General features: G+C 36.8%; 1 protein-coding gene across 1 annotated transcript in view; it reads right to left on the bottom strand.

Annotated features, from left to right (window-relative positions):
- Nucleotides 1-27,015, bottom strand: part of galntl6 (polypeptide N-acetylgalactosaminyltransferase like 6) — a 192,109-nt gene that overhangs the window by 124,920 nt on the left and 40,174 nt on the right. Inside the window, exons 3-5 of the mRNA XM_026260582.1 lie at nucleotides 17,767-17,875; nucleotides 11,030-11,168; nucleotides 1,909-2,075 (exon numbers count right to left, since the gene is read on the bottom strand). Coding sequence (XP_026116367.1) covers nucleotides 1,909-2,075; nucleotides 11,030-11,168; nucleotides 17,767-17,875 — 415 coding nt within the window. The remainder of the gene's footprint in view (nucleotides 1-1,908; nucleotides 2,076-11,029; nucleotides 11,169-17,766; nucleotides 17,876-27,015) is intronic.

Here is a 27,015-nt window from a genome sequence, read left to right on the forward strand (position 1 = left end):
ACACACACATCTCCCGGAAATCCTGTAGAATTCAACCAATCCGATGATAACTTCGACACTCCTGAAGTGTGTCCACTTTTGTATCTCAAATGCATCAGACATTTAGCCGACGGCCCGTGGGCCTGACGTCTGAAGCTGAGACTAACGGACGGATACACAAGAGATTTTGCGCTTTTTCAATGAAGGATCTGCTTTCAAATGACTGCGAAAGGATGCCAGAAGCCTGACATTTTCCATGCTTTGAAGTTCATTGCTACTCTTGCTCTAAAAATCTGTTGAGAGGGAATCTGTGTCTCATATGAGCTCATCATCAACAAGTAATGGCCAATAAGATTGGCAAGATTAGCATAGCTGAGTTGGTCTCCTATATATAGGCACACACACAAACACTGAACCCTGCAGATGTGCAGTATTCCTGCCAACTGTCCTTACATTTATTAACAACACTGTATTACACTATAGGAACATGCCAACACAGACAACAAATCTGTGTTTATCATCATAAGCCAAACAATGCAAGATGCCTCTCAGTCTAATGGCAGCTCATTTCAGCTGGACATGAGTATTGTGATGGGAACAGAGCAGGCCAAAGGGAAGTACACACTCACAATTGTGCTCTCCCATTACTCCTCTACAGGAGTAATGCGTGCCCAGCTGTGAGATGGAATGCTATTGGCTGAGATGTCTTGTACTACAGAGAGGCATTGTGTGATGGGATGGTCTCACTGATTTATTATGTGAGGTACTGGGATGCTGTTCAAAAAAACAGAGTATTTGGCACTATAGTGTTCACCAGCATGCTATCCATGTATTTCCAAGCCAAGACCTGATCCTGATGGATCTTACTGCATTCCACTACCAAAAGTGTTTTCTACTTTTCATGAAAGTACTTTCTACCTTTTATGAACAGTAAGATTAAAAATATGAAATTAACACAATAATGGTCTGTACAGTATGTCTATCTACATACACATACAGATTGATGGATATAATAACAGTAAAATACGTTTATGTTAAAAATATTTTTTATATATAAAATATTAAATTAATATTGTATTATATATATATACATGAATGTATAATATATTATGCTGTTTAAATTAAAACATGGTTAAAAAAATTGTGTGATATTCCTCAAAAATAATGTATTAATACATTTATGATTATGATTATGATTATTACATTCTATACTGAAAAAATAATATATTTCTGCCATAATTTCTTAAATTTGACTAAATGTATAAGTATATAACTCTTATGTCATTTTGGCGTAATATTCAAGGAACTTTGCTGCTGTTCCATGGGTATTTTCAGGTGATGCGTAATATCATTGCCCCCTGCTACACCCAAGTTACAGCAGCAAAGTTCCTTGATTATAACACTGGAATGAGAGTATAGTTACTAGCAATATCAGCCTAGAAAATCACAACTTTTCCTTTTTCTGTCAGTCTTAGTACACGATGTAACTACAGTAGAGTCAAGTTTTAAATCGGAAAAATATCAAAATGATTTGTTCATTTTTGAGCAAGATCCTAATGGTCTAATCAGATTCAATGATCGATGCTAAGCTAAGCTAAAAGTGCTACCGTCAGATGCGGAGATCGTCTGTATGAATTCAAAAACTTTAAAACTCAACTGTTTAACTCTAAGGGAGATGGAAAATTCGGCTATTTTCAACTCTAGGGGAGATGGAAAATTAGGCTATTTTCAAAAATAGCGGAGTGTTCCTTTAAGGGTGTAATTGTAATTGTCACTCAGTGGTCATTCTGTCTCCAATAAATGACAAAGCACAGTCTACGTCTCTAAATGACTAAAAACCCCTTTTTGTAACACCCACCCGGTGTTGTCAAACTGCCCTGATGTCAAGCAGATGTTCTGAGAGGGAAACAAAACAGCTCTGCCACTTACCTCTGTCACTGTAGTCGTCTACCAGTATGATCTCTGCAATCAGGTGGTCGGGTGTGCGGTTGGTGATGCTGTGGATGGTTCTGAGCAGAGAGGACCAGCCTTCGTTATGGAATGGGATGATAATACTTGTGTTTGGGAGGTTTTCAAGATACAGCTTCTGCTTACAGCTACAGAGAAGAAAGAATGATATAGAGAGTGAGACTGAGGCAGGCAAACACTACTGTATCTACTTATGCTTTGCATAAAATGCTTGATCTGTGCATTAACATATAATCCACATATTGTAAGGCACTTAACACACACTCCCGACATTGCATAAGCCTCTTCAGAACAATGATGTGTGAAATACAAATCTTGTCACTTATTGCACTAGATCTTGCCAAACTGTAAAAATATTATTTGAAAACAAAAGTACCCGCATGGGCCGCTCCAATGCCGTGGGCAACGGCGCGGCAGCTCAGATCATAAATCAATGTTTTGAGAGGTCCTTCAGTCCCAACGTGCTCATAAAGCATTCAGAAATCTGCATGCTAATTGAGCTCCGACAAAGCCGGCACTGACAGATGAAGTGGCACTTTATGGCTCACAACGGTCTCTCTAATTCAGCACCCTGACAAACTTGACAAGCCGGCCCTAATTCATACACCTCCATATAATAATCATTCTCAGGGTGCTGCATGGTTTATTAACATTTCACTTCCATGGAGGTGGAAAAAAAGACAGAAAACAAAAATACAGTGTAGAGAGAACCACCATGGTGAATGAATGCATTCTGGAGAGGAGCCAGCATCTAAAACAGCCCTGTCTGACCTGTCAGATCAGTCTACTAATGAAACACAGCTTAGGAAGAAAAAGGCACCCCATTTGCATAGTAATAGGCAGACAGTGTCACATGTATTACTGAAACATGCAACTGTCACATACGGCAAATGCTCAAAATTGTTATTAAAGATTACTTATTTTCATGAAAACGCTACAGTTCAGGATTTGAGCTAAGGTACTTTGTGGAAAGAGAACTTCTCCAGTGATATATATATATAAAAATATTATTTTTTGCTTTATCCTCAATTCAAAAATGCATATTCTATCTGATTAAAAAAACTTTTACATTTGGGGTAAGAACAAAAATACATATTTTTGTAAGAGGTGACTTTGTGTTTGTCTGTATGGCTGTATGGTGAATTTTAATGTTTTTAAAAGAAGACACTTATGCTCACCAACGCCATTTATTTTATCAAAATACAGAAAAAACAATAATATTGTGTACAAGTTAAAATAACTTTTATTTGTTTAAATGCATTTTAAAATATAATTTATTCTTATGTGATGCAAGCTGAGCCATTTTAGCAGCCATTACTCCAGTCTTTAGTGTCATATGACTGAAAAAATCAGTCTGATATGATATGATATGATATGATATATGATATGATATGTTATGCTTTGTTTTGCTTTATTCAAAAGACTATGGGCCAGTTTCTATAACACCAGTGCAGTCCTTATTTTGGTATTAAAATAGTACTGTCAGGATTTACTAAAGACATGTTGAAAAGAATTAGCATTAAAAAGTCGTGGACACTGTTATTTTTGTGCCTGACCTTGAATATGCATTTGTAAGAGTTTCCCTTTCAGATGCAAAACTTATCGGAGAGTATTCATATGAATTACACAATGCGATTTACTAACGTTTATTTTGATGAAATTACTAGTATTTGCTTGCATATTTAAACTAATTTGTGCATGTGCTGTAAGTAGTTCACCCGCACCTGATGAGCATTGGCTCAGATTTTTTGTCACTACCGTAATTTCCGGACTATAAGTCGCAATTTTTTTCATAGTTTGGCTGGTCCTGCGACTTATAGTGAGGTGCGACCTATTTATCAAAATTAATTTGACATGAACCAAGAGAAATGAACAAAGAGAAAACATTAACGTTTACAGCCGCTAGAGGGTGCTCTATGCTGCTCAGTGCTCCTGTAGTCTACCACTGAAAGCAAGGAGCGCCCTATCGCGGCTGTAGACGGTAATGTTTTCTCTTGGTTCTTGGTTCTAAATTAATGTGACTTATAGTCCAGTGCGACTTATAGTCCGAAAAATACGGTACGCTAATTTACGCTGAGCTTGGTATATTGTGCTGGTCGATATGTAAATGAGATGTTGTGCCTGTGTTCTTTCACTTGTTTGTTGTCAGTAAATCAACTGCAGAAATTTCCATGCCCAGCGCACAGTTTTGGAATTGTGCTCTCATGCTAATTTGTCCCGTTTAGTAAATCTGGCCCTATATGGGTGTTTTTAAAACTCTCGGCCATTTTTCACTTGGGAAAGCATGGAATCTGTCCAGTTTTTTTGTGCTTGTTGTTTGCACAAACTGAAGCTGCAGCAGCATCTGTGTATCTCTCTGTTACCAGCATTAAAAAGTGAATACACGGGCATGCTGGCTCACACTGAGACGGTTATTCACATTCTGTCTGTTGGCAGGTTCCACACTGAGCGCCACAGGCTTATAACTATAGGGGATGTAAATAAAAATAAAAGCCCCACACCAGGCTCTTCACCGGAACACTGTCTGCAGTTCTCAAAAGCTAACAGCAGGTGAACAACAGACAAACTTTTTTACAAAGAAGACATAGGCAATGTTCTCTAACCTTGTAACGACACTAAAAACATGTTTTAAAGACTTCACATTCATACACATTATCAAAGCCAGGAAGCTTGGCAAGCCAGCTTAAATGGACCTGAAGCCTGTTCAGAAATATAAATTATATTTTAGTTATCGACAACCGTGTAACGGATTGGTCCTCCTCTTTGGTGCATGAGTCATAGAAAGATGTGTTCTTGCCAAAGGAAAATCCATGGCGGTGGAGACATTCAAGGGAAGGTAATGGTGCAGATCCTTCTGAGAACAATTAACGATCAATCCATCAAGGAGCTCATTTAGATGGAAGTGTGAAACCAGACCTTCTCCTTTAAATCTTGCTAAATGGATGGACTGTGAACCACACTAATGATGCCTCTCTATTTTTTGGTGCTATGCTTTGATACTGATGATAATGCATTTGTTCTAGAAAATATTCATAAGAATTAATTTCCTCTAATCCAGCCTGTCCCGTTCAAAAAAATTACAAATAAAAATATTTACTTTTCATCAAGGCTGTATTTATTTGATCAAAAATGCAGTTAAAGGGGGAGACTTAGGTGCCCTTGAGCAAGGCATCGAACCCCCAACAGCTCCCCGGGCGCCGCAGCATAAAAAATGGCCGCCCACTGCTCCGGGTGTGTGTTCACAGTGTGTGTGTGTGTGTGTGTGTGTGTGTTCACTGCTCTGTGTGTGTGCACTTTGGATGGGTTAAATGCAGAGCACGAATCCTGAGTATGGGTCACCATACTTGGCTGAATGTCACGTCACTTTCACTTCCACTTAAAAACTGTAATATTATGAAATATATATATATATATATATATATATATATATATATATATATATATACATATATATATATATATATATATATATATATATATATATATATATTAATGTATTAATGCAATTATCTAATCAACCAATCACATGGCAGTGTGGTCCTGGTCAAGACAATCTCCAGAACTCCAAACTGAATGTCAGAATAGGAAAGAAAGGTGATTTAAGCAATTTTGAGCGTGGCATGGTTGTTGGTGCCAGACGTGGCGGTCTGAGTATTTCACAATCTGTTCAGTTACTGGGATTTTCATGCACAACCATTTCTAGGGTTTACAAAGAATGGTGTGAAAAGGGAAAAACATTCAGTATGCGGCAGTCCTGTAAACAGAAATGGATCACATGGATCCAGGTGTGGGGGATTTTTTCTTGGCACACTTTAGGCCCCTTAAGGCAAATTGGGCATCGTTTAAACGCCACGGCCTACCTGAGCATTGTTTCTGACCATGTCCATCCCTTTATGACCACCATATACCCATCCTCTGATGGCTACTTCCAGCAGGATAATGCACCATGTCACAAAGCTCAAATCATTTCAAATTGGTTTCTTGGACATGACAATGAGTTCACTGTACTAAAATGGCCCCCACAGTCACTAGATCTCAACCCAATAGAGCATCTTTGGGATGTGTTGGAACGGGAGCTTCGTGCTCTGGATGTGCATCTCACAAATCTCCATCAGCTGCAAGATGCTATCCTGTCAATATGGGCCAACATTTCTAAAGAATGCTTTCAGCACCTTGTTAAATCAATGCCACGTAGAAGGCAGTTCTGAAGGCGAAAAGGGGTCAAACACAGTATTAGTATGGTGTTCCTAATAATCCTTTAGCTGAGTGTGTGTGTGTGTGTGTGTGTGTGTATATATATATATATATATATATATATATATATATATATATATATATATATATATATATATATATTAGTGCTGGACAGTGATTTATTTATTTTTTAAATCACGATTAATCACACTATTGTTTGCAATTATTTGCAATTAATCGCATTGTTATGATCAAAAATAATAATTCATTCAAAAGTAGTGTATTGTGCACTTCTTTCATTTAAAAGTAGGCTTACTGCTATTTGAACAAAAGTGTAATAACATTTGGTTTGCAAACACTTTAAACAAATAAGGTGCTTTTTACAGCAGTGTTTCTTTTACATAGTAGCAGATAAAATATTTATTGTAGCCTAAATCTCAATTTATAACATGAATGTAATTAAATTAAATCTAAAAAAGCCATTTGTTACTGACAGGACATTATCATTTTTATAGATAATATTTTATAGTTTATTACAGAAAAACAAGAGTCCAGAGCCTCGATTATAACATTATAACAGGCACCTTGATGGGTGGGTAGAGACTCGTATGCGGGATATGGGAGGGTGTGCTCTCAGTAGGCAATCTTATTTGTGCCGGAGCGCATTTGACCCCCAAAGCCTGGTTCGTTTGACTAGTGTAATTGTTCTGTTTATCAGTCCCTGACTTGATTGGAAGAGGTAGGCAAGAGCACGGTTTAGTTACATATAGATCAGTGAGTGTGATTGCTAACCGCGCCAGAGTGCAGATCTTCTGATACGTGCTGCATTATTGCCCGAATATTTCTGAGTGGCAAAAGCAATAGATCTGTAAAGCAATATATTGTGAGAGGGACGTGTGTTACCAAATCCCATACAACTTAAAATAAAATTTTGTTAACTTAAACCACAAAGTTAACAAAATTATTCACTGTGTTGAGCGTGAGTGCTTCTCTGCTGTTTTCACATGCTATCGGAAACTTATAAAGTCATGATTACGAGCTTGTTACATTCTTTTCTGCAATAACAGTGGACAGTGGTTTGTGAATGTTGATGCTTAGCCTAAATAATTGGATCAGGAGCATCCCCTCCTGTGACCCACGGTTTGTCTGTATGTGTATTCAGATCAGTAAGCAATGGATTTTAATGATAAAAACTGCATTAAAGTGTAAAAAAAGAAAACAATTGTCGGTGTTAATCAATTAATACATTAACGTGATAACGCGTAAACTTGCCCAGCCCTTATATAACGTGACGTGCTAACATGGATGCAGCTGAAGCCGCCGGGTTTGCTTCTGGGAATTTCTTTTTTTTTTTTTTAAGAAGCTTCCCAATGGAAACCTCGACAAGACACATGCCTGTTTCACACATCCGTCTGCAGTGCATATGCAGTCTGTGTGCATTTCCTATGTGGTGCAGAAGCAGTTAACATGTGTGCGTAAAAGAATACGAAACGCATACACACTGCAGACGGAATGTGTGTGAAACAGGCGTAAGGTTGTTTGCACCCTGTGCAGTGTGAAATTTGATTCAAATTAACCATTTTAATCTAGATTAATCTGGATTAATTCCAAGATTACAGTGAGAAAAATAATAATAAAAAAATAATAATAATTTATGCCCTCCACTAATGTGGTGCATAGCACTTGTTGGCACTTTTGCCTTCTGTCTGCGGTCCAGCTCACCCCTAAACCATCTCGATTGGGTTCAGGTCCGGTGACTGTGGAGGCCAGGTCATCTGGCGCAGCACCCCATCACTCTCCTTCTTGGTCAAATAGCCCTTGATGCCTTCAGTGTGACTCTACAGTTTTCATAGTCATGAAAAAAAAAAGAAAACTCTTTGAATGAGAAGGTGTGTCCAAACTTTTGGTCTGTACTGTGTGTGTATATATATATATATACAGTGGTGTGTCCACAAGAGTGGCACGGGGTGGCAGCTGCCAACCTAAAACTGAGCTTTGCCACCCTAAAGTAGCGTATGGGATCAAAGTGCATTGAGATCACGATTTTGACTGAAGCAGGGATTTTCTGTAGGTCTGAGAATTCTGGATTTCCTTTGCTCTCAGAGTGCTCCATTAATGTTCAATCACTGGCACAATTAATGCTGTAACTACAGCCGTTCTAAACTAGTTCTTCCTACAAGGATTGTACTGCACACACACACGTACAGACACATAACTGATCACTCACACACACAAACAAAAATATTGTCAACGCTGCCCTGTTATTTGTTAATAAAAATGCTTAGAAACTGAAAATATATAGCCAAAATTTCTTTGTGTTTTGATGTAGTCAAAAACCACAGCTTTACTAGAGAGATGCTACACAGACAGGCATCGGCATGACTGATTTACTCCTAAACGTGCTCTCACTAATGCATTCAAATTAATGTCATTTTGCTCTCCTTCTCTAGATTTAATAACTGATAAAATAACTGATTGAAATGTATCCTACTATTGTTTTATCCTTCCAAACAAAATTTGCACTTCAGTAAGTTATTAATTCTGATAACCTTTGAATCGTTTCACGCCTAATTAAAGAAAAGAAAATAAAACATTTTTTTTTCATCATCATCATCATCATCATCATCACCATCATAATTATTATTAATATTAATTCCTTCATTAATTTGGTCTTATCAGATCATTAGTGTTATAGACAGTTAATGCATTAAAATGAGAACAGCACAACTCACATTTTACAGAAAATTAAACTCTTCATACTTCAATGCAAATCAGTGCTGGACTTTGACAAAGTATTTTTAAATATGCCTTAATAGTGATTTTCTAATGTCTAATTATAAATCCAACAGCATAAGGTGAAAATAACTATATACACAAGGGAGTGGAAACTGTAAGTGAATACATGAACCTTTGACAATTCTTTCACCATTGATTTGCAGAAGATTTTCTGTGATGTTACTGTTAGGCAGTGCTGGGAAGGTTACTTTGGAAATTTAATAGCTTACAGTTTACAGGTTACCTATTTAAAAAGTAATAAGTAGTATAACTATATCAAATAGTTTATTAAACTAATGTAACAGATTACATTTGACTACATTTCTAAATTTAAAATATTTTCAACTTATTCATTTAAAAAATAAAATAAAGCAGGCAGGGTTAAGCTTACAGTAGAACTCATCACTGATTATTGGCTTACTTTCAAAAGCCTTTCATCACTTAAATTAAGATTATAATAATTTACTTTTAAACCACAGCCACCACAAAATGACACTTTAGCACCTTTTTTACTTTGATATGTGATTCTGATTAAATTCTGATCATTCTTGTTAAATACAGGTTTAAAATCATAACAAGGAATAGTTTGATAGCTATGATACTTTTTTTAAAATCAAATCTTTTCACAGCTATAACAGGAAACAATGGCATCTAACAATGTCTTGGGAAGAAAAAGCCAGTTGATCTAAAGCATATGCATAATCCCAAATAAGAAATAAAACAGTTATTGAATAAGCATGCATCTTATTCTGTGTACTAAACCCCTGAAACATTGGTGCCTTGTATTTTAAAGCAGTCAGTGCAGTTAATAAATAAATAAATAAAATCTGTATGTGTGTGTTTGTGGGAAAAAATCAAATGCAACTCCCTTTGTAATTGTTAACATTGTTAACATTTTCAAAGTAACTATAATTTAATAACACTTTTTTTCTCAGTAACTGTAGCAGATTGCACTTACATTTATTTTGTAATTAAATGACATAATTCCATCACATGTAACTAGTTATACTCCCTAACCCTGGTGTTAGGGAATAGAATATATGGGGAGTATTAACACTATATATGACACCCCTCATGGTTCGGCACGCGCTGTGATCGCGGTTCAACTTAAATCTTCCCATTACAACAACAGCGATAAAAAAAATTATAAATAATAAAAAAAAAAATGTATAATTAAAAAATTAATAATAATAATAATAATAATAATAAAACCTGGACAAACCATGCACTCTTGTTCAATGCGAATGCAGTATTCTGGAATATGGACAGTCATTTATTCCATCATTACCTGGGTGCTGATAGCGCGCACTCACAGGTGAGACCTGAATAACACACGGTAATATGTGTTTAAACTAACTGCATTTAATGTTTGTCAGTTTAAACATTTAAGAGCCAAAGGACCAAGCTCGCGCGCACAGTGAGAAGATTTGTGTGTGTGCTCATCCGAAGAGCAAAAACCCGTGCCTCAGATCGCGAGCAAATATTAAGCTCTCTTTGAAGTATTATGTTTTAATTTACAAATTCAGACAAAAATTATGTCAAAAGGTAGAAGAAAAGAATAATCTTTATCTTTATAATCGATTACTTTATTCAATTTCTGTACCTAAAAATGAATACTAGAAAGAAAAAAAAATGAAAATCACAATTTATTTTTTGTATCTTTACTCTGTTGTATTTATCTGTGCTGTTGCTTGTAGTTGGATTTAATCTTTTTATTCTTAAATTTTTATTAGAAAATAGTTTTTCCATAAACACACATACCACATACCAGACTGTACCGAAAACAATAATAGTCAAAGATGAGGTAAAATCTCAAAGCTATAGGCTAATAGTTAAAAAAAAAAACACCAGAAAAATTATACTTGCTCTCATTTGTTTTGATGTTATATGACAGTAAAAGGTGCACAAACAAAAAATCTATCAGCCATGAAATCACTAAGCTAATTAATCCAAATTAGATTAATTCCTCATTTAGGACAAAACCATTAATTAAAACACACTGCGAAAGTATGGCCTGCCATGGATCATTAAAACCATGCTGATGTCTAGCTCAAGCTGTGCAGCTCTGGAGGCTGGTTACTGTGAACATGTTGTGAGAATCTGCTCGACTCACTTTGGATGTCTGATGTCAGGAAGGGAGCGGTCCAGAGCGATATTGTTGCTGACGTAGATGTTGAAGCCATTCTCTTTGTATACTGATTCATCGCACTCGTCCTCTGCGAGCGGGTACGGTTTCCCATGCTCCCCTTTTCCTGAAACAGAAGCAGTCAGACATTAGCAACCATGCTGAGCACAGCCAAGATGTTGACAAGGTGAGCATGTGTGTACTAACAACGAACATGCACCCCTCCAAAGATAGAAAGCACCGCTGTGAAAACTGACAATTTATTTTATTATTATTTTATGACTGAATAGCTGAAACAACTTAACCAACTAGCCTGGCCTTTCCCTGAATGCTGACCAGACACAGTCCAGTATGAAGGCTCAAAATGCTGACTGAGTTGCTGGCTCTGCAGTGTATATTATGGTCTCAGCCGCTTCCCACTGTGTCTAGTTTGTCACAGTTGATGAAAATCCTACTTATCGTTACTTAATGGAATATTCAAATAAAAATTCAAATTCTGTCATCTACTCACCCTCATGGAGTTATTCTGCAGCATGTGCTGCTCTTTTTTCATACAGAAAAAGTGTACTGTAACTACAGCCATATTGCTGCAATATCATAATGCAATGCATTTTCCAAATACTGTCATACCGATGCTATTCAGTAGATAAGAGCGCTATATAAAGTGTATTGACAGGGAAACTGGATGAACTGTATACTCTTCCTACTATTTGTTGTAATTTAACTTTAAGACACACAACTTACTGTTTTTGACATAGTATTAAATACCACATATACAGTAGCCCTATGATTTCCACAGTGCACAAAAATCTGTACGATAGCAATAGTGCTGTACAAATAATCATATCCTGATATGAAATAATGTATGCAAATATTAAAGTGCAAAAGATCATGTAAACACTATTGTCAAGTTTTTATTTTGCTTATTGACCAAATGGGAATTTAGGGGGAAAATATGAGGGAAAAAATATATTTGATGTCATTGGCATGCACAGACCTCCCGAGGGCAGGGGCGAAATGGCGTTACGCGGGGCACAATCGTGGACCGGGGGCAGGGGTTTAGACTCTGTATGGGTTTGTTCCCCCCGGCTAGGGGTGGGCGATATGATAAAAATATAACTTATTTATTTAATTTTATTTTAATTTTTTAAAATATGATTTTATCACAATTCTTTGTCATGTTGGTTTTTCTATGTTGCAATATTTTTAATTACTACTGTTTTGAAAGTAAATTTGTGTTTGATATTACAATATTTTATGTGTACTCCTGACACTAAAATAAGCCACTATAATTTTAATTTGTAGTTTAAATTCTGATAAACTTTTTCAAAAAAAATAAAAATATTTTTTTTATTATTCCTACAGGAAAAGAAAGCTCACATATACTTTAAATGTCATAAGGGCGAGAAGATTAGCGTTATCCTTTTAAAGTGCTAAAAAAATGTCTCAAGCAGTCTGAAGTAGTGCATACTGTAGCATTTCAGTTTTAAGAAGACATGCACTCTTTGATGAAAAGTAAGAATTTGTCTGTGGTAGCAACGTAGGCTTCACAGCACCATTTCATCAGAACTTTTTCTTTGAATGGTTTCCTTATGTCCTGAGTAGTCCTAATTGACTGATCAGTGCCACTAATATCTCTCTGAGAATGGCTGCTTTTCTGAAGTCATTAAACAAAATTTTATCATCTCTTAAATAATTAAATGCCAAAACTGAACATTTAAATCTAGCATCCCCAATACAGCTCTCAAACATCTAAGTATACACACACAAAAACACAAAGGTGTTACTGTCATGTTATTATTAAACATAAAATACAGATTGTATAGCATGACTTTGAAAGCTCTGCTAATGAGGAGCATTGAGATAATATTCCAGCAAAAACAGATCATTCAGGTTATGTATTTGTCTGTACTATATGCATGCATTTTCCCGCATATACTGTATGTATGCACATAATGTGTGTGTGTGTGTGTGTGTGTGTGTGTGTGTCTGTAAGCCTTATTCATTAAATACATCCCTTAGTGCATTTCAGCACAAAGTCATCTCTCTGTGACATGTGCATAATTACTATAACTTTACACCCACTCCTCTGGCATTTTTCTGGCATGATAACAGAGTTAAACAGAACATTTAAATCATAATGCAAAATTACAGATTTTAATACTCCTACACACAAGCCCTCAGTGTAACTGTGTACACGTGTTTGCCTCTTAAAAGCATTGAACAACAGTTCCATGCAGAGTTTATTATTGTTCTCAGAACTTTTGGGGAAAGGCTTCAGAGAGCATTGTGGTTTTGATCACTGACAGGCATGTGGATAACAGAAGCAAAGGATTTTGTTCAGTTGGTGCAATTGCACAACAAGCTCTAAATCTGATAAATACTGGTTCTGTATTGGATCAGCTGGACCTCTGTTCTGTGTCGACTCCTGAATTATTTGAATGAGATATAGTCTATATAACTTGGCAATTTTACACACCGGGATCTCCACTCCTGAATATGTGGTTTTGAATGCCACTGCTGTTGTGATTTGTCAATTAGATTTAAAGGTCTCTGCATGCTGGGTTAAAGATAAGTAAAACCTTGCAATTGCTTCTTTAGAATGTTAAATTATTCTGTGCCTAAAAATACACACACACACAGACAGACATATATATTTATATGGCCAATATATACATATGATTATTATTATTATTATTATTATTAATTATTATTTGTAACCATACACGCATTCGTACTGAGCTGTTCTTTCGGTTCGGTATGCATGTGTACAGAACAAACACTTATTTATTTATTTTTTATTTTTTATTTTATTTATACATTTTTCTCTGGAAATTCAAATAATAAATAGCTTTTTGACAGTCTTTGATGTGGCCGGACAGATCGCTGTATAAAAGCCATGGAGAGCCACTTTTGGGATGGTTCAGAAACATTCTGGTTTAAACCCAACAGAAGCATTGAGTCGAGCAGCCACGATCCACTCCGGTTTCTGTGTCTGAGCCGTTACGTGCCACAGACTTGAGAAGAACGGAGCGTGATTAAAAGTGATCATCAGTGTTGCCAATTTTGGGATTTTTTCACCAAATTTGCTAATTTCTTATTGTAGCTGCGACCTGCTGTAGGCCCGTGACCTTTCACGTTTGCTCTCAATCATGCCAATGAGTCTGCACAGAGAACACACCAGTACACCATGCCTGCCATGATGCACACCACAATTTCATTGATTACATGAGGGCACCAACTTAATCAATGCATGAACATCTTGTTTTAACCATGGACACAAAAGTTATACTACAATTCATGCACAGTCATGTCAACCAGATACTGAGAGAGTGCATTAGGGTGACCACCCGTCCCGCGTAGCGCGTGCACTTACAGCATTTGAAGCCCAATTCATGTGTGCCACAAATTGAGACTGTGTCACGCATAATCAATGCTTGCTCAAAAAAAGTTGGTTGCTCTATATCCTCGAGCCCCAGGCAGCCAAACGAACATTACTTGACAGTTCAGCATGCTACTGTTGCCACACCCACCCCTCAGTTGAACTGCTGACTAGGTTGTTGTCAACTTTTTCATTGTTGTCATGACAGCACACGCACGTGCATACCAGACACACTGGGAAGGAACTTTTAGATGCACGCTTTCCAATTTGAAAAATGGAGAAAATGAGGCACCGCCATCATCAATTAAAAAAGAGAAGGTGTGTCCTGTTTCAAACTGTTTGTTTTTTTCATGCGCCTGCCTTTACTAACATGCAAGTTCACCATCCTCTCTCCCCCTTCTTGTTCCGTGAACCTCTGGAGTTGTGAGTTTAGACTTTTTTTTTTTTTTACTATTCCTGTGATGTTGAGCAACTACGAAATTAAATAAATTAAATAGCTAAAGTAAATCGTAAGTGGAAGTGCATATGTCAATTCTGTCATGAGCATACATCAGCAATTACACATGTTTAGGGGAATAGGGCATTATTAATATACCATGTAAGGTGGTATGTGCTAGAAATGGGCAAACCACTATCAGTGAGTCTGCCCATGGGGTTGGGGAACCGCCGCGCAAGGCAATGTCCCACATTGTCCCTCAGAAACATACCCCTTGTCCCCCCTTGGGCTTATTAGCAGGTGGTCACCCTACAGTGCATCATTGTGTCATGTGTGCTGGGATGCAGTATTTAGCAAATTTTTCTTTAGTAATCGTGTGTATTGACTGAAATAAGTTAGTATGAATAAAGTTTTTGTTTTTGGAGAATATCTCTTATCTGTTGTATTTGAGCAGAACAGGGATGCACTTTGGTCACAAATAAAACAAATTCCCAACAAAGTCCATCATTTCCATCATTTTTTCTTTTTTAATAAATCTGCAAAAATGTCAACAATTCTGTGTTTTTCTGTCAATATGGGCTGCTGTGTGTACATTAATGAGGAAAATAAACTTAAATGATTTTAGCAAATGGCTGCAATATACTGTAACAAAGAGTGACAAATTTAAGGGGGTCTGGATACTATATACCCACTGTATATGTAAACACACACACACACACTATTATATATATATATATATATATAAATTAATAAATTAAATTATTAATAATAAGAAGAAGAAGAAGAAGAAGAAGAAGAAGAAAAAGAAGAAGAAGAAACACTTTAATCTGGAAAGATCTATTACTTCTCCCTGTCATTCATATTCTACCATCTCCAATGAACTAGATTCATGTTAAAATTTGTGGATGTTTTTCAGAATGAATGCTGCTATCACAAAATTTGCCACCAACAGATGGTGTGCTCTGAAAGCTCTCTGATAGAATAATGCTGCATGCTCCGATGTGACGGGTCAACACAGAACAGTTGGGCCGAGTGGGCCATATGCAGAAGTACGTGGTCCTGCCTGCAGGTGCCAGAAAACCATCCTCCCTCTAATCTGATAAATCTCCCTGCTTAATACAGTGACTTCTTTTTTCCAAACAGCAACAAAACAAGCCTCTTTCTGGGTACCTTCTGGGTACCTGCTTTCATACAGTTATCTGCTGCACGCAATTATTTGTTATCCTGAGCACTTGCATTTAGCATCTGGGATTTAAGAGTATTTTTAAGTATCTAAAGATAAAAATAATTTTGAATGTAAAAGCCCTGCAATGTCAAAATGCATTTATCCAAAAAGAAATGTAGTCCCTGAAGAGGCATTTAGAAAATAAAGGTAGAACATGAAGGGCTACTAAAGCTACTAACTGCTAGCACTAACATTTATATTAAAGGGGTCATGAAATGCAGTTTTATATTATGTTTTTGCATAAATAAAAAAAAATATTTCTAAAAATGTTTATTTTCCATCCTCATTTTCACTCTCTGAATAAAAAAAAATAAATAAAAAAAACAGAGAAATTAAAGGGGGTTACCTCTTGAAAGATCAACATATTAGATCAACATAACATGATCAGCATTTTTGTTTGATGGGCTAACTCGACATCTTTATCCAATATCAGTATTGCTCTTGTGATCAATGAATGTACACGAGTTGTTCAGAACACACATACTTGATTATATATGACACTGATGCATGTTGAGGGGCGTGTCGAGAATCGTGACATCACCATAATAAATAAATACATTATTTCTGGCACGACTGCTACTATCCATGCAAGCAAATTGACTGATGTATAATTTAAATTGTAAACAAGTCAAAGGGCTCTATCATACACCCGATGCAATGCGACACAAGGCGCAGTGCAAGTGTGTTTGCTAGTTTCAGTCCGGCATTTTCCTGTCGCATTTTCCCGTCCAGCGTCACGTTGTTTAATTAGCAAATGCATTTGTGCCTATTTGTGTACCCATGGGCGTGCTGGTCTAAAAAAGAGGTGTGTTCAGGCGCATTGCTGGCGCATTGCAATTTTAAGGAGCTGAAGATAGACTGCGCCATAGACTGACTAAATCCTGGTCTAAAGTCTTAAGTCAATGGCGCAATATTTTTTTGTTATTTAAAGAGCATGTTGGTAGAAAATGCACCTCTGGCCGGGTCCACAGTGCGCGTTGACTTTGCTTATTACACACAGGAATGCGCATCACAGAAACATGCCAAATATTAAACACAAAAGGATTACAGTGTAAAATAATATTGTCGTGTAGGCTACATAAATATAAAAATGTAATGATGGATAGTCATTGCGTGTATTAGTTTTTCTGTCATTAAAATAGCAAAAGTGGATTTGGACATGCACTGAGTGCACCTGCGCCGTGCACTTTTTTACACTTTGCATTTAGATCATTAAAATAGGGCCCAAAGACTTAAAATCAAAAATCACATCCTATCGAGCACCTTGGGTCATCCTTGAAAATGGAAATGACTGAATAAAATAAACACCAAAGTAACCACCTCGACAGCCATTTATATCCTTAACTGCCGAGGACCTAATGCAGCTAAAATTTAACACAGCAAAAGACACCCTTACATTATTAACCAGCCGTAAATTCAGATGGATCAATAAACTCTCTTTAGCCACAGGGGCAACCAGTTGATTTACAGGGACAGCTTGGCAGGGATTCTAAAATAATGTCCTACCCTAAATGAAAGCCATAAAGAAAACGTCATCTTCATCAAATCATTCCTCTTTAGTCTGGTTGATGTTCTTTATGCTGTGATAATGTGAGGTTTTCATATGCTTTAAGAGTTACAAGTATTTATTATAAGAAAGAAAAGGCCAATTCTGAACTATTCAGAGAATTTAGTGCACGTACCAACACGCTGGCTGTCTTTCCTGATGCTCTCGTTGTCATGCCAGTCTCTTCTTCTCAAACCGTCTGTCCAGGTATAAATGTGGCCATCATTTATGCCCAGTGGGAAGCCCTGTGGAGAAATACATTTTTAGAAGTGAGATATACTATCAAGCTAAATCGAGTCAGAACTCAGATAAAAATGCAACAGCAGAAGCATTATTATAAGAGGTAATTTAACTTCAATTTGAAACATCTCCAAGAACTCCCCGAGGTACCATGTTCACGCCTAAATTGTCCTATAATGCACTGATTAAAACTTCACTCATAGCTGTTGTTAGAACACATGTTCAATTGGCTGAAATCAGTCTAGCCAGCAACTTAATAACCAGAAAGCTTTCCAATCTGATCCCTAAACATTATACAGAACATTCCAGCCAAAGGCAAAATTCTCCTTTAGATTTGATCAGCTGCACGAAAAACCCTAGTTTACTTCTGGGTCTGTGTTGTGCAGGAAACAACCGATAATCTTTTGAGTAATCGCATACGCACTGTGCGTATTTGCCTTCCTGGTTGGACGTCAATCTAGGATTTTTCTAACTCGGGAGAGCAGAATCGGTGCCAACCTTCAATTCCATCATGCCAGCACAAGCATGTCACATATTTCCTTGTGGATTCTTCTAATTTGGGAATGAAAAAGCATCTCAAAATGATAATGTGGAGAAGTAAGAGGCGTGCAGTAGACAGAGCTTGTTTAAGTGCAGCAATGTGCTCCTCTGTTGTACTGACGCCTCTTCTATTTGAGCAATAGGCATGTACAGGATGTAAAAAGCGGAGCTCTAGAAGGTCTAAGAGCCCCATTAAATCTACAATTTATCCATTCTCACAGATAGACCCCCGATAACAGTTCTTTTCACTGGTGGCGGGTGCTAATGCACTGGGGATGCACTAGAACGAATGGTTTTAATAAAAACTCAGAGATGCCATGCTTCTGACATAAATGCTGCACACACGTGTTATAGCCTAAATAGAAACTTTGCATATGCTTGCACCTGTGAATCTTTTTTATTTTATATTACCTCATGTTGCTTTTGTGCAATAGATGAATAACAATTGATTTGTTTTAGCTATTTTATGTTTAGATATTTCTACTTTGCGGGAGTCCCGTGAATCATTTTATTCTCCTGCATCCCTCACACACGAGTGTCTACTCGCCTGTATTCATACATGCAGAATACGTCTACATGCCTTTCAGTGCTTTGTCTCTGGGCAAGACTCGCCATGGAAGTGCTTCAGGTAAGCAAACTGGAAATGACAGAGACTATTCACTCAAAATTAATCCAGCAAAAAAGACACAGAGATTTTTAGGGAAATGATTTAGAGTGCTACTTAGCAGAGTGGATTATGGGGAGGCAGGTGCTTGGATTCCAGTAGCAGCTCAGAGGATTTGTGCGGCTTTTTTTTTTTTTTTTCTGTGTTTGTGAATAATTTCAAAACAAAAGCATTGCTTTATTAAGGCCTCAGAGAGTTTCTGAGAGAAAAAAAAAAAATTAAGAACGCAAGCATATCCGAGTTTGTCAGTGGGGAATTTCACTAGAAGAATATAACTTCGACTTGACAATCGCAAAAAGGGAACTGCTGGCAGCAATGTTGTATCTCACTCTCCCACAGGGACACAGAGGCTTCTGATGGAAAGACTTTGTGGCAGAGCACAGGTGGAGTTTGCTGATGTTATGAATGTAATGACTGACTTAAGTTTGCTGTGAATAATTTACATGTAGGCCTTGTCCCAAATGACACCCTCAGCCCTTGCAGTTCTCCCTAGTAAATAGTGAATCAATGTAGCATAAGCAGCCAGATTGTAGTCTAGAAAATACAACATCACCTGATATTAAAAATGTGCACTAATACTGTTGTTTCAGCCTTTGTTTTGGCCGCGGAATCATGGTAGCGGGCCTCGTTCTGAACGCACTTCATTTAGAGAACTGTTTGCCTTTTAGTAAATGACCAACAAAAAATGCATTAAAATTAAGATACAAATTATACCAAATGAAATTTGTTCCAAAGAAAAGAATTCTACAAACAAAACATATGAAGTGATCAAAAAATTATGTCTGACCCACTTCCCTTCTTCCGGCGTTCTGCCATTCGGTTTACCGCCCCTTATGACGTTTACAATTAGCAAATTGAACTAAACAAACCACGAACCAATAATATTTAAACAAAAAAAATACAAGAAAATACACTTTCTTAAATGGCTACAACAAATGTTTTAGCAAAAAAAAAAATCATCATCAATCATAGTCTACAATATCTGAGATTGACCTGCCAAGTAATGTGTTATTTTTTATCTACTAAATTTAGATGACATTTTAGTCAGAGTAAATTTCAGTAATATGGCAAATGGTGACTAAGCACTGTCAAATGAAGAAAAAAAACAACAACAATTAATTATACATATACAGTATTGTTCAAAATAATAGCAGTACAATGTGACTAACCAGAATAATCAAGGTTTTTAGTATATTTTTTATTGCTACGTGGCAAACAAGTTACCAGTAGGTTCAGTAGATTGTCAGAAAACAAACAAGACCCAGCATTCATGATATGCACGCTCTTAAGGCTGTGCAATTGGGCAATTAGTTGAAAGGGGTGTGTTCAAAAAAATAGCAGTGTCTACCTTTGACTGTACAAACTCAAAACTATTTTGTACAAACATTTTTTTTTTCTGGGATTTAGCAATCCTGTGAATCACTAAACTAATATTTAGTTGTATGACCACAGTTTTTTAAAACTGCTTGACATCTGTGTGGCATGGAGTCAACCAACTTGTGGCACCTCTCAGCTGTTATTCCACTCCATGATTCTTTAACAACATTCCACAATTCATTCACATTTCTTGGTTTTGCTTCAGAAACAGCATTTTTGATATCACCCCACAAGTTCTCAATTGGATTAAGGTCTGGAGATTGGGCTGGCCACTCCATAACATTAATTTTGTTGGTTTGGAACCAAGACTTTGCCCGTTTACTAGTGTGTTTTGGGTCATTGTCTTGTTGAAACAACCATTTCAAGGGCATGTCCTCTTCAGCATAGGGCAACATGACCTCTTCAAGTATTTTAACATATGCAAACTGATCCATGATCCCTGGTATGCGATAAATAGGCCCAACACCATAGTAGGAGAAACATGCCCATATCATGATGCTTGCACCTCCATGCTTCACTGTCTTCACTGTGTACTGTGGCTTGAATTCAGAGTTTGGGGGTCGTCTCACAAACTGCTTGTGGCCCTTGGACCCAAAAAGAACAATTTTACTCTCATCAGTCCACAAAATGTTCCTCCATTTCTCTTTAGGCCAGTTGATGTGTTCTTTGGCAAATTGTAACCTCTTCTGCACATGCCTTTTTTTTAACAGAGGGACTTTGCGGGGGATTCTTGAAAATAGATTAGCTTCACACAGACGTCTTCTAACTGTCACAGTACTTACAGGTAACTCCAGACTGTCTTTGATCATCCTGGAGGTGATCATTGGCTGAGCCTTTGCCATTCTGGTTATTCTTCTATCCATTTTGATGGTTGTCTTCCGTTTTCTTCCACGTCTCTCTGGTTTTGCTCTCCATTTTAAGGCATTGGAGATCATTTTAGCTGAACAGCCTATCATTTTTTGCACCTCTTTATAGGTTTTCCCCTCTCTAATCAACTTTTTAATCAAAGTACGCTGTTCTTCTGAACAATGTCTTGAACGACCCATTTTCCTCAGCTTTCAAATGCATGTTCAACAAGTGTTGGCTTCATCCTTAAATAGGGGCCACCTGATTCACACCTCTTTCTTCACAAAATTGATGACCTCAGTGATTGAATGCCACACTGCTATTTTTTTGAACACACCCCTTTCAACTAATTCAACTAATTGCCCAATTGCACAGCCTTAAGAGCGTGCATATCATGAATGCTGGGTCTCATTTGTTTTCTGACAATCTACTGGTAACTTGTTTGCCACGTAGCAATAAAAAAATATACGAAAAACCTTGATTATTCTGGTTAGTCACATTGTACTGCTATTATTTTGAACAATACTGTATATATATATATATATATATATATATATATATATATATATATATATATATATATATATATATATTGATTGATTGTTTAACACTTAAGTCAGCCTGAAAACATTGATGTGGCATTGTCACCTGAATGAATGACATATATAAATGCATTATAAGATTAAAGCTGCTTTTGAGAAGTGCTACAACTGACAGATGTATGCATACTATAAGGACATGGCTACAAAAGCTGAAACACTCAAACCCACTTTGCAAAGCCACAGCACTATTTATTTCTCCACGTCCTGCATATAACTCATTCTTACAAAACAACATTCTTTATTTAGGATGTCCTACATCTGAGGCCGACGGAAGCTGTCTGTCCTCAGAAATTAAAGAGAAAAAAGACGTTGTAGAAAATATTTTGGATGTAGAAAAGCACAGCAGTGCAGTGTTTCTAATTTTTTTTTCTTCTTGTTTTCCAGATGAGGTTAGAACAATTTAAACCAATGAACTTTAAAAATAAGGTGTTTTAAATTTTCAAAGTAGGAATGGACTATTTTCAAAAACACAGTTATGGTTAAAAATCTGAGATTTTTTGGGCTGCATTGCAGATTTTAATGCATCAGTAAAAACAGTAAAAGGACTCAGAACTAAGTCTTCTGAATGTTTCTCTTTTTCCTATTTTTGTCACACATGAGTTTTCTGGCAGGCCATCAAGCTCAGCTTTCTCAACATTGATTACAGTAAATTTAGCAATAACTGACTCAGTCCAGACTGCAGTGGGTTGGCTCACGGCACAATGCGCTGCCTAATTAAAAGTGGTCAACAAAGCGCAGTGGTGGATGTCGCCTTCAAAAGCATCACTGCCTTCATTATGCAATTCATATGGCTGCTGCAAAGCAGAATCATGTAGAAGGAGTGTCACTGTTCCCCAGCACAAAGACAAATCAAACCCAAGAGACTTGGAAGAGATAAAAGAGCTTACTTTCTTTCTTTCTTTCTTTCTCTCTTTCTTTCTTTTCTTCTTGATTTGGTTTTTCATTCGTTTAATGTAAAACAGGGTATCTCAGTAAGAGATGTTTTTTTTTTTTTTTTTTTTTTTTTTGGTGCATAAAGAATGTAGCATGTGCTTGGCCCACAATGATACATCATTTTAATGTACATTCTATTAAACCAGTGAAAAGGAGGTAAGGATCTGTTTGGACCATATTAAAATACCTTAATTAATATTGCTGGATTAAAAGTAAAGAATGCAGGAGTTTGATTTTCTATTTCTTAGGAAGCTAAAAAAAAAAGAAAATCTGGCCACTATCGTCAAAGGTGACTTACAATTAGCATACAGTTTGGATTGATGGTATGGTTCTTTTCTGGGCAAGAAATCCCTGTGTATCCATGTAGTCCAGCATGCATAAGAGCAGGGAGATCAACCATTTGTCTTGTGTTGTTGGTACTTCACATTTTTTCTCCTGTGAATTCTCTTTCTCAAATAATACACTGAATCAGCCCTGCATGGAGTGAATAATCCATTCTCAAGAAAAAATAAAATAATAAAATAAAAAATTCAAATGTATCTTGATGCTAATTGTACCTCTATTTACATTTTAAGATATATTCTTCTAAGCAATATAGATAGTTTGTTTAAGATACGATAAGATTACATACAGTGCATGCTTGTGGCGCTGAGGAGCATACGCAGAGGAGACCTTTGTTTTCTTCACTTACAAAAAGTGTTTCCATCACTTCATATAACCCAGATTGCATGTCTGATGGCAGATGGAATATACTTACGACAACTTTTCATACCTTTTATGGACCTTGACACTGTTATTTAATTGGCAGTCTATGGGGCAGTCTCAAGCCTTCAGGTTTTCATTCCAAATATCTTAAAATTGTGTTTTCTGAAGATGAACTGAGCATTTATGGGTTTGGAACGACATGTGAGTAAGTGATTAATGATTAAAGTGATTAAAGGTGGAGTATCCCTTTAAGAAGGTACTGTATACTTTAACCAACCATTTAATCAACAGAAGGTGCAACAGAAGAGACTTGAGGAGAAACTGAAAGGAACATAGAGGGAAACGACTATATAGTCCATTAGTATGAATAAACTTGTGTCATTAGATAACTATTTAAACCTGAGCATAATAGCCACAATGATCTGACTCCTTTAGCAACATTCATTCAATCTCTCAGTTTGTAAATGAGGTGTTCAAGCTAAAGTCCTTTCTTTCAACCCAACATTTGGCATGCTTGTTCTCCCTGCAATTCTCTGCTGGTTTTATCCTCCCTTTTCTCATCACCCTTTCTTTTTTTTTCTACAGATAAGCAAGCAGATGCTTTATACACTGCCAGCACCACTATCTAATTATGTTGTTTAGCAGCGCTGTCCAAAATCCCCATTGCCGGAGCTCTTTTTCACAGCTTCCTCCTCAAAGATGGTTTTCAATGTCCTGAGTCCTGTCTGTCAGCTGCCGCTCCTCTACGGGCATTGTGATTGCTGGTGCTACATGCGCTTTGTTTGATAAATAGAATTCTTCTCTGAATGGCCTACAGCAGGCGTCAGCAGAAGTGATACTGAAATAAGCGAGGTTCCATAAACAGGCTCTGCTGATGAGGACAAGGACGGTTTAAATTAGTCTTTTGTGCAGCTGCTGTCAGGAGCAATTCGATCAAGTTGGACGATATTTGTGAGTGAATGCACATATTTGTTGTTGTCAGAAGGCTGTGCATCTAAACATCACACATAGTCAAGACGTGAGTCTAAGTATCATCAACAACGTCAAAGTAACACGTTCTATTTTGCACTGAGAACTCAATTCCCCAAGGTTTTTTCTAAGGAATGAGAACAACAGTAACAAAAGAGGAAGAACTATCAACCTAAAAACATTGGATGTCCACTGCAGGATACATCATTATCTGAGAATATGGGACCGTCTCCAGTAGGTGCTGCTAATGAGAACATCTGCACATCAGAGCATTGCTTCACATCACAAACGGAATATAGCACCGACTGTGATGAGTTCAAACGATAGCAGGAAAAAGACATGTCCAGCAGGGAAGGATCCATTGTGTTCTGATCAACCACATCATTTGCCCTGTGTCTGGCGCAGGAGATCAGAGAGCCCATCTTGTGCACCTGTGAAATAAATAAGCCCCATGACAATGATGCACACAAAGATGATAGGAAAAATGGAAATGCTTGTCCAATCTGACATCACATCTGTTTACAGTCATAAAAAGGTGATGTCAGCCTGTTTTAGTAATAGAGCCGGAGCTAAGTAATAATGTGTAAGTTCTTATACAGTTTGTGTTCAGAAAATGATCCTGGGCAACATTTCTGTCAGAATTACAACACAGGGAAATGGATGGATGGATGGATCCATTAAAATGGATCATTTTAATGTTTACGAATTCAGATTATTATACATGAGATGGGGTATGGCCATTTGCCTCTCTCTCTAAATGTATTGAACAAGATCTTCGAGAGAAATCAAGTTTGACTTTCTCAAAACCAGTTAAATCAAAATAAACAATATTTACATAGCCTAAACAATGGGTTTTAAACTAAGTGTCCTGGGTAGAATATTTACTATAGTGACAATAGTATTAAAAATAAATTTAATTGAAATGAAAATGTTTCAAGCAGCCATTTAACAGATAAAAAGTTGAGAAAACTTAAAAGTTTGAGACCAAAACAGATTTTTTTAGCTTATTTTCATAGGAGATTTTGTTGTATAAACTGACGAGAATGAGAGAGAGAGAGAGAGAGAGAGAGAGAGAGAGATTTCGATGTTGATAGGAAATGTTTCTGAAGCAAATCAGCATATGAGAATAACTTCTGAAGTATCACTAAAGACTGGAGTAATGATGTTGAAAATTCAGCTTTGCCATTACAGGAATAAATTAAACTTTAATATATATATATATATATATATATATATATATATATATACACACACACACATATGCACTTCAAAACATCTCTATTTAATTTGTATTATTAAGTAAAAAAAATGCAGCCTTGATGAACATTAGACATTTGACAGTCTTAACACCCCTGAACTTTTGAATGTTTGTGTTGGAGTTCTCAACAGGAGGATGAGAACTGAGGTATTGGTCTATTAAATATATTCGGGCACCTGCGTGTGCTGTAAGAGAAAATATGCTTTGAAATAAAGTGATGCTCCATACGTCACATGCTACTGAGTTTGATTTTTACATTAACCTCCAGTGCCCTGTAGGGAGAGGCACTCCAGATCTGATGCTGTTCAACAAGAGCAACATCCACTTCCTCTGGAGAGAGATTAAACATCTGCTGAAATTACAGGAGAGTATAGAGCCAGCCACTGTGATTATCACACACACACACACCTAGCTCACATTATTAAATTTCTGAAACATTCCTGATGGTCACGGCGTGTCTGTAACTTGATTAATTCCAGGGCTTTTATACTTTATTTCTTTTTATGACTCTATTCATTTGGGCAGGACTCATTTACCCAGGATCATCCTCATGAAATTAAAAACTCTAAAATATCTTTTTTTTCTCCTCCATGGCCTCTCATTCTCTCTCACTTTCTTTGTTACTCTGTCTATTTGAAGTGCTTCCACATTACTTTCAAACACTGTTCTAAACCTCTATAAAGCGGGAGATTAGAGACAGTAATACCTATAGTTAAAAAGTACAGAATTTAGTAGTCTCAGCCTCAGACAGCAAACCGTTGAAGCAAAACTGTCGAAGAGATGTTCATGATCTGTCTGTTAAATAATACAGAACATATGGCAGGTTCATCATACTGCTGCCATCTCTTCCCCAAGTGAACAACGCACATGCACATGCCACCTTATTAAAAATAAATAAATAATAATCATCATCAGACCAGCCAACTTTTTTCTATCTCTTCAGTTGGTCCAGTTCTGACACTCATGTGCCCTTTTAAAGCAGAAAAGGGTCAGCATGAACACTCTGACCTGCCTGTGACTATGCAACCACATACACAGCAGACTGTGATGCACTGTGTCTTCTGTATGAAATATGAATCTTTATAAATCATGAAACAAACATGAAATATCTTTACTGTCACTTTTTATCAGTTTAATGTGTGCTTGCGGAAGTTTAATTTCTTTAAAAAGAAAGAGAGAAAGAAAAAGAAAGAAAGGTCTGAACAGTAGTATAAGAATGAAAACATGTTTTTACTGTACTTATTTGTGCTA

The sequence above is a fragment of the Carassius auratus genome, unplaced genomic scaffold (assembly GCF_003368295.1).
Source record: "Carassius auratus strain Wakin unplaced genomic scaffold, ASM336829v1 scaf_tig00215565, whole genome shotgun sequence".
NCBI classification, from domain to species: Eukaryota; Metazoa; Chordata; class Actinopteri; order Cypriniformes; family Cyprinidae; genus Carassius; species Carassius auratus.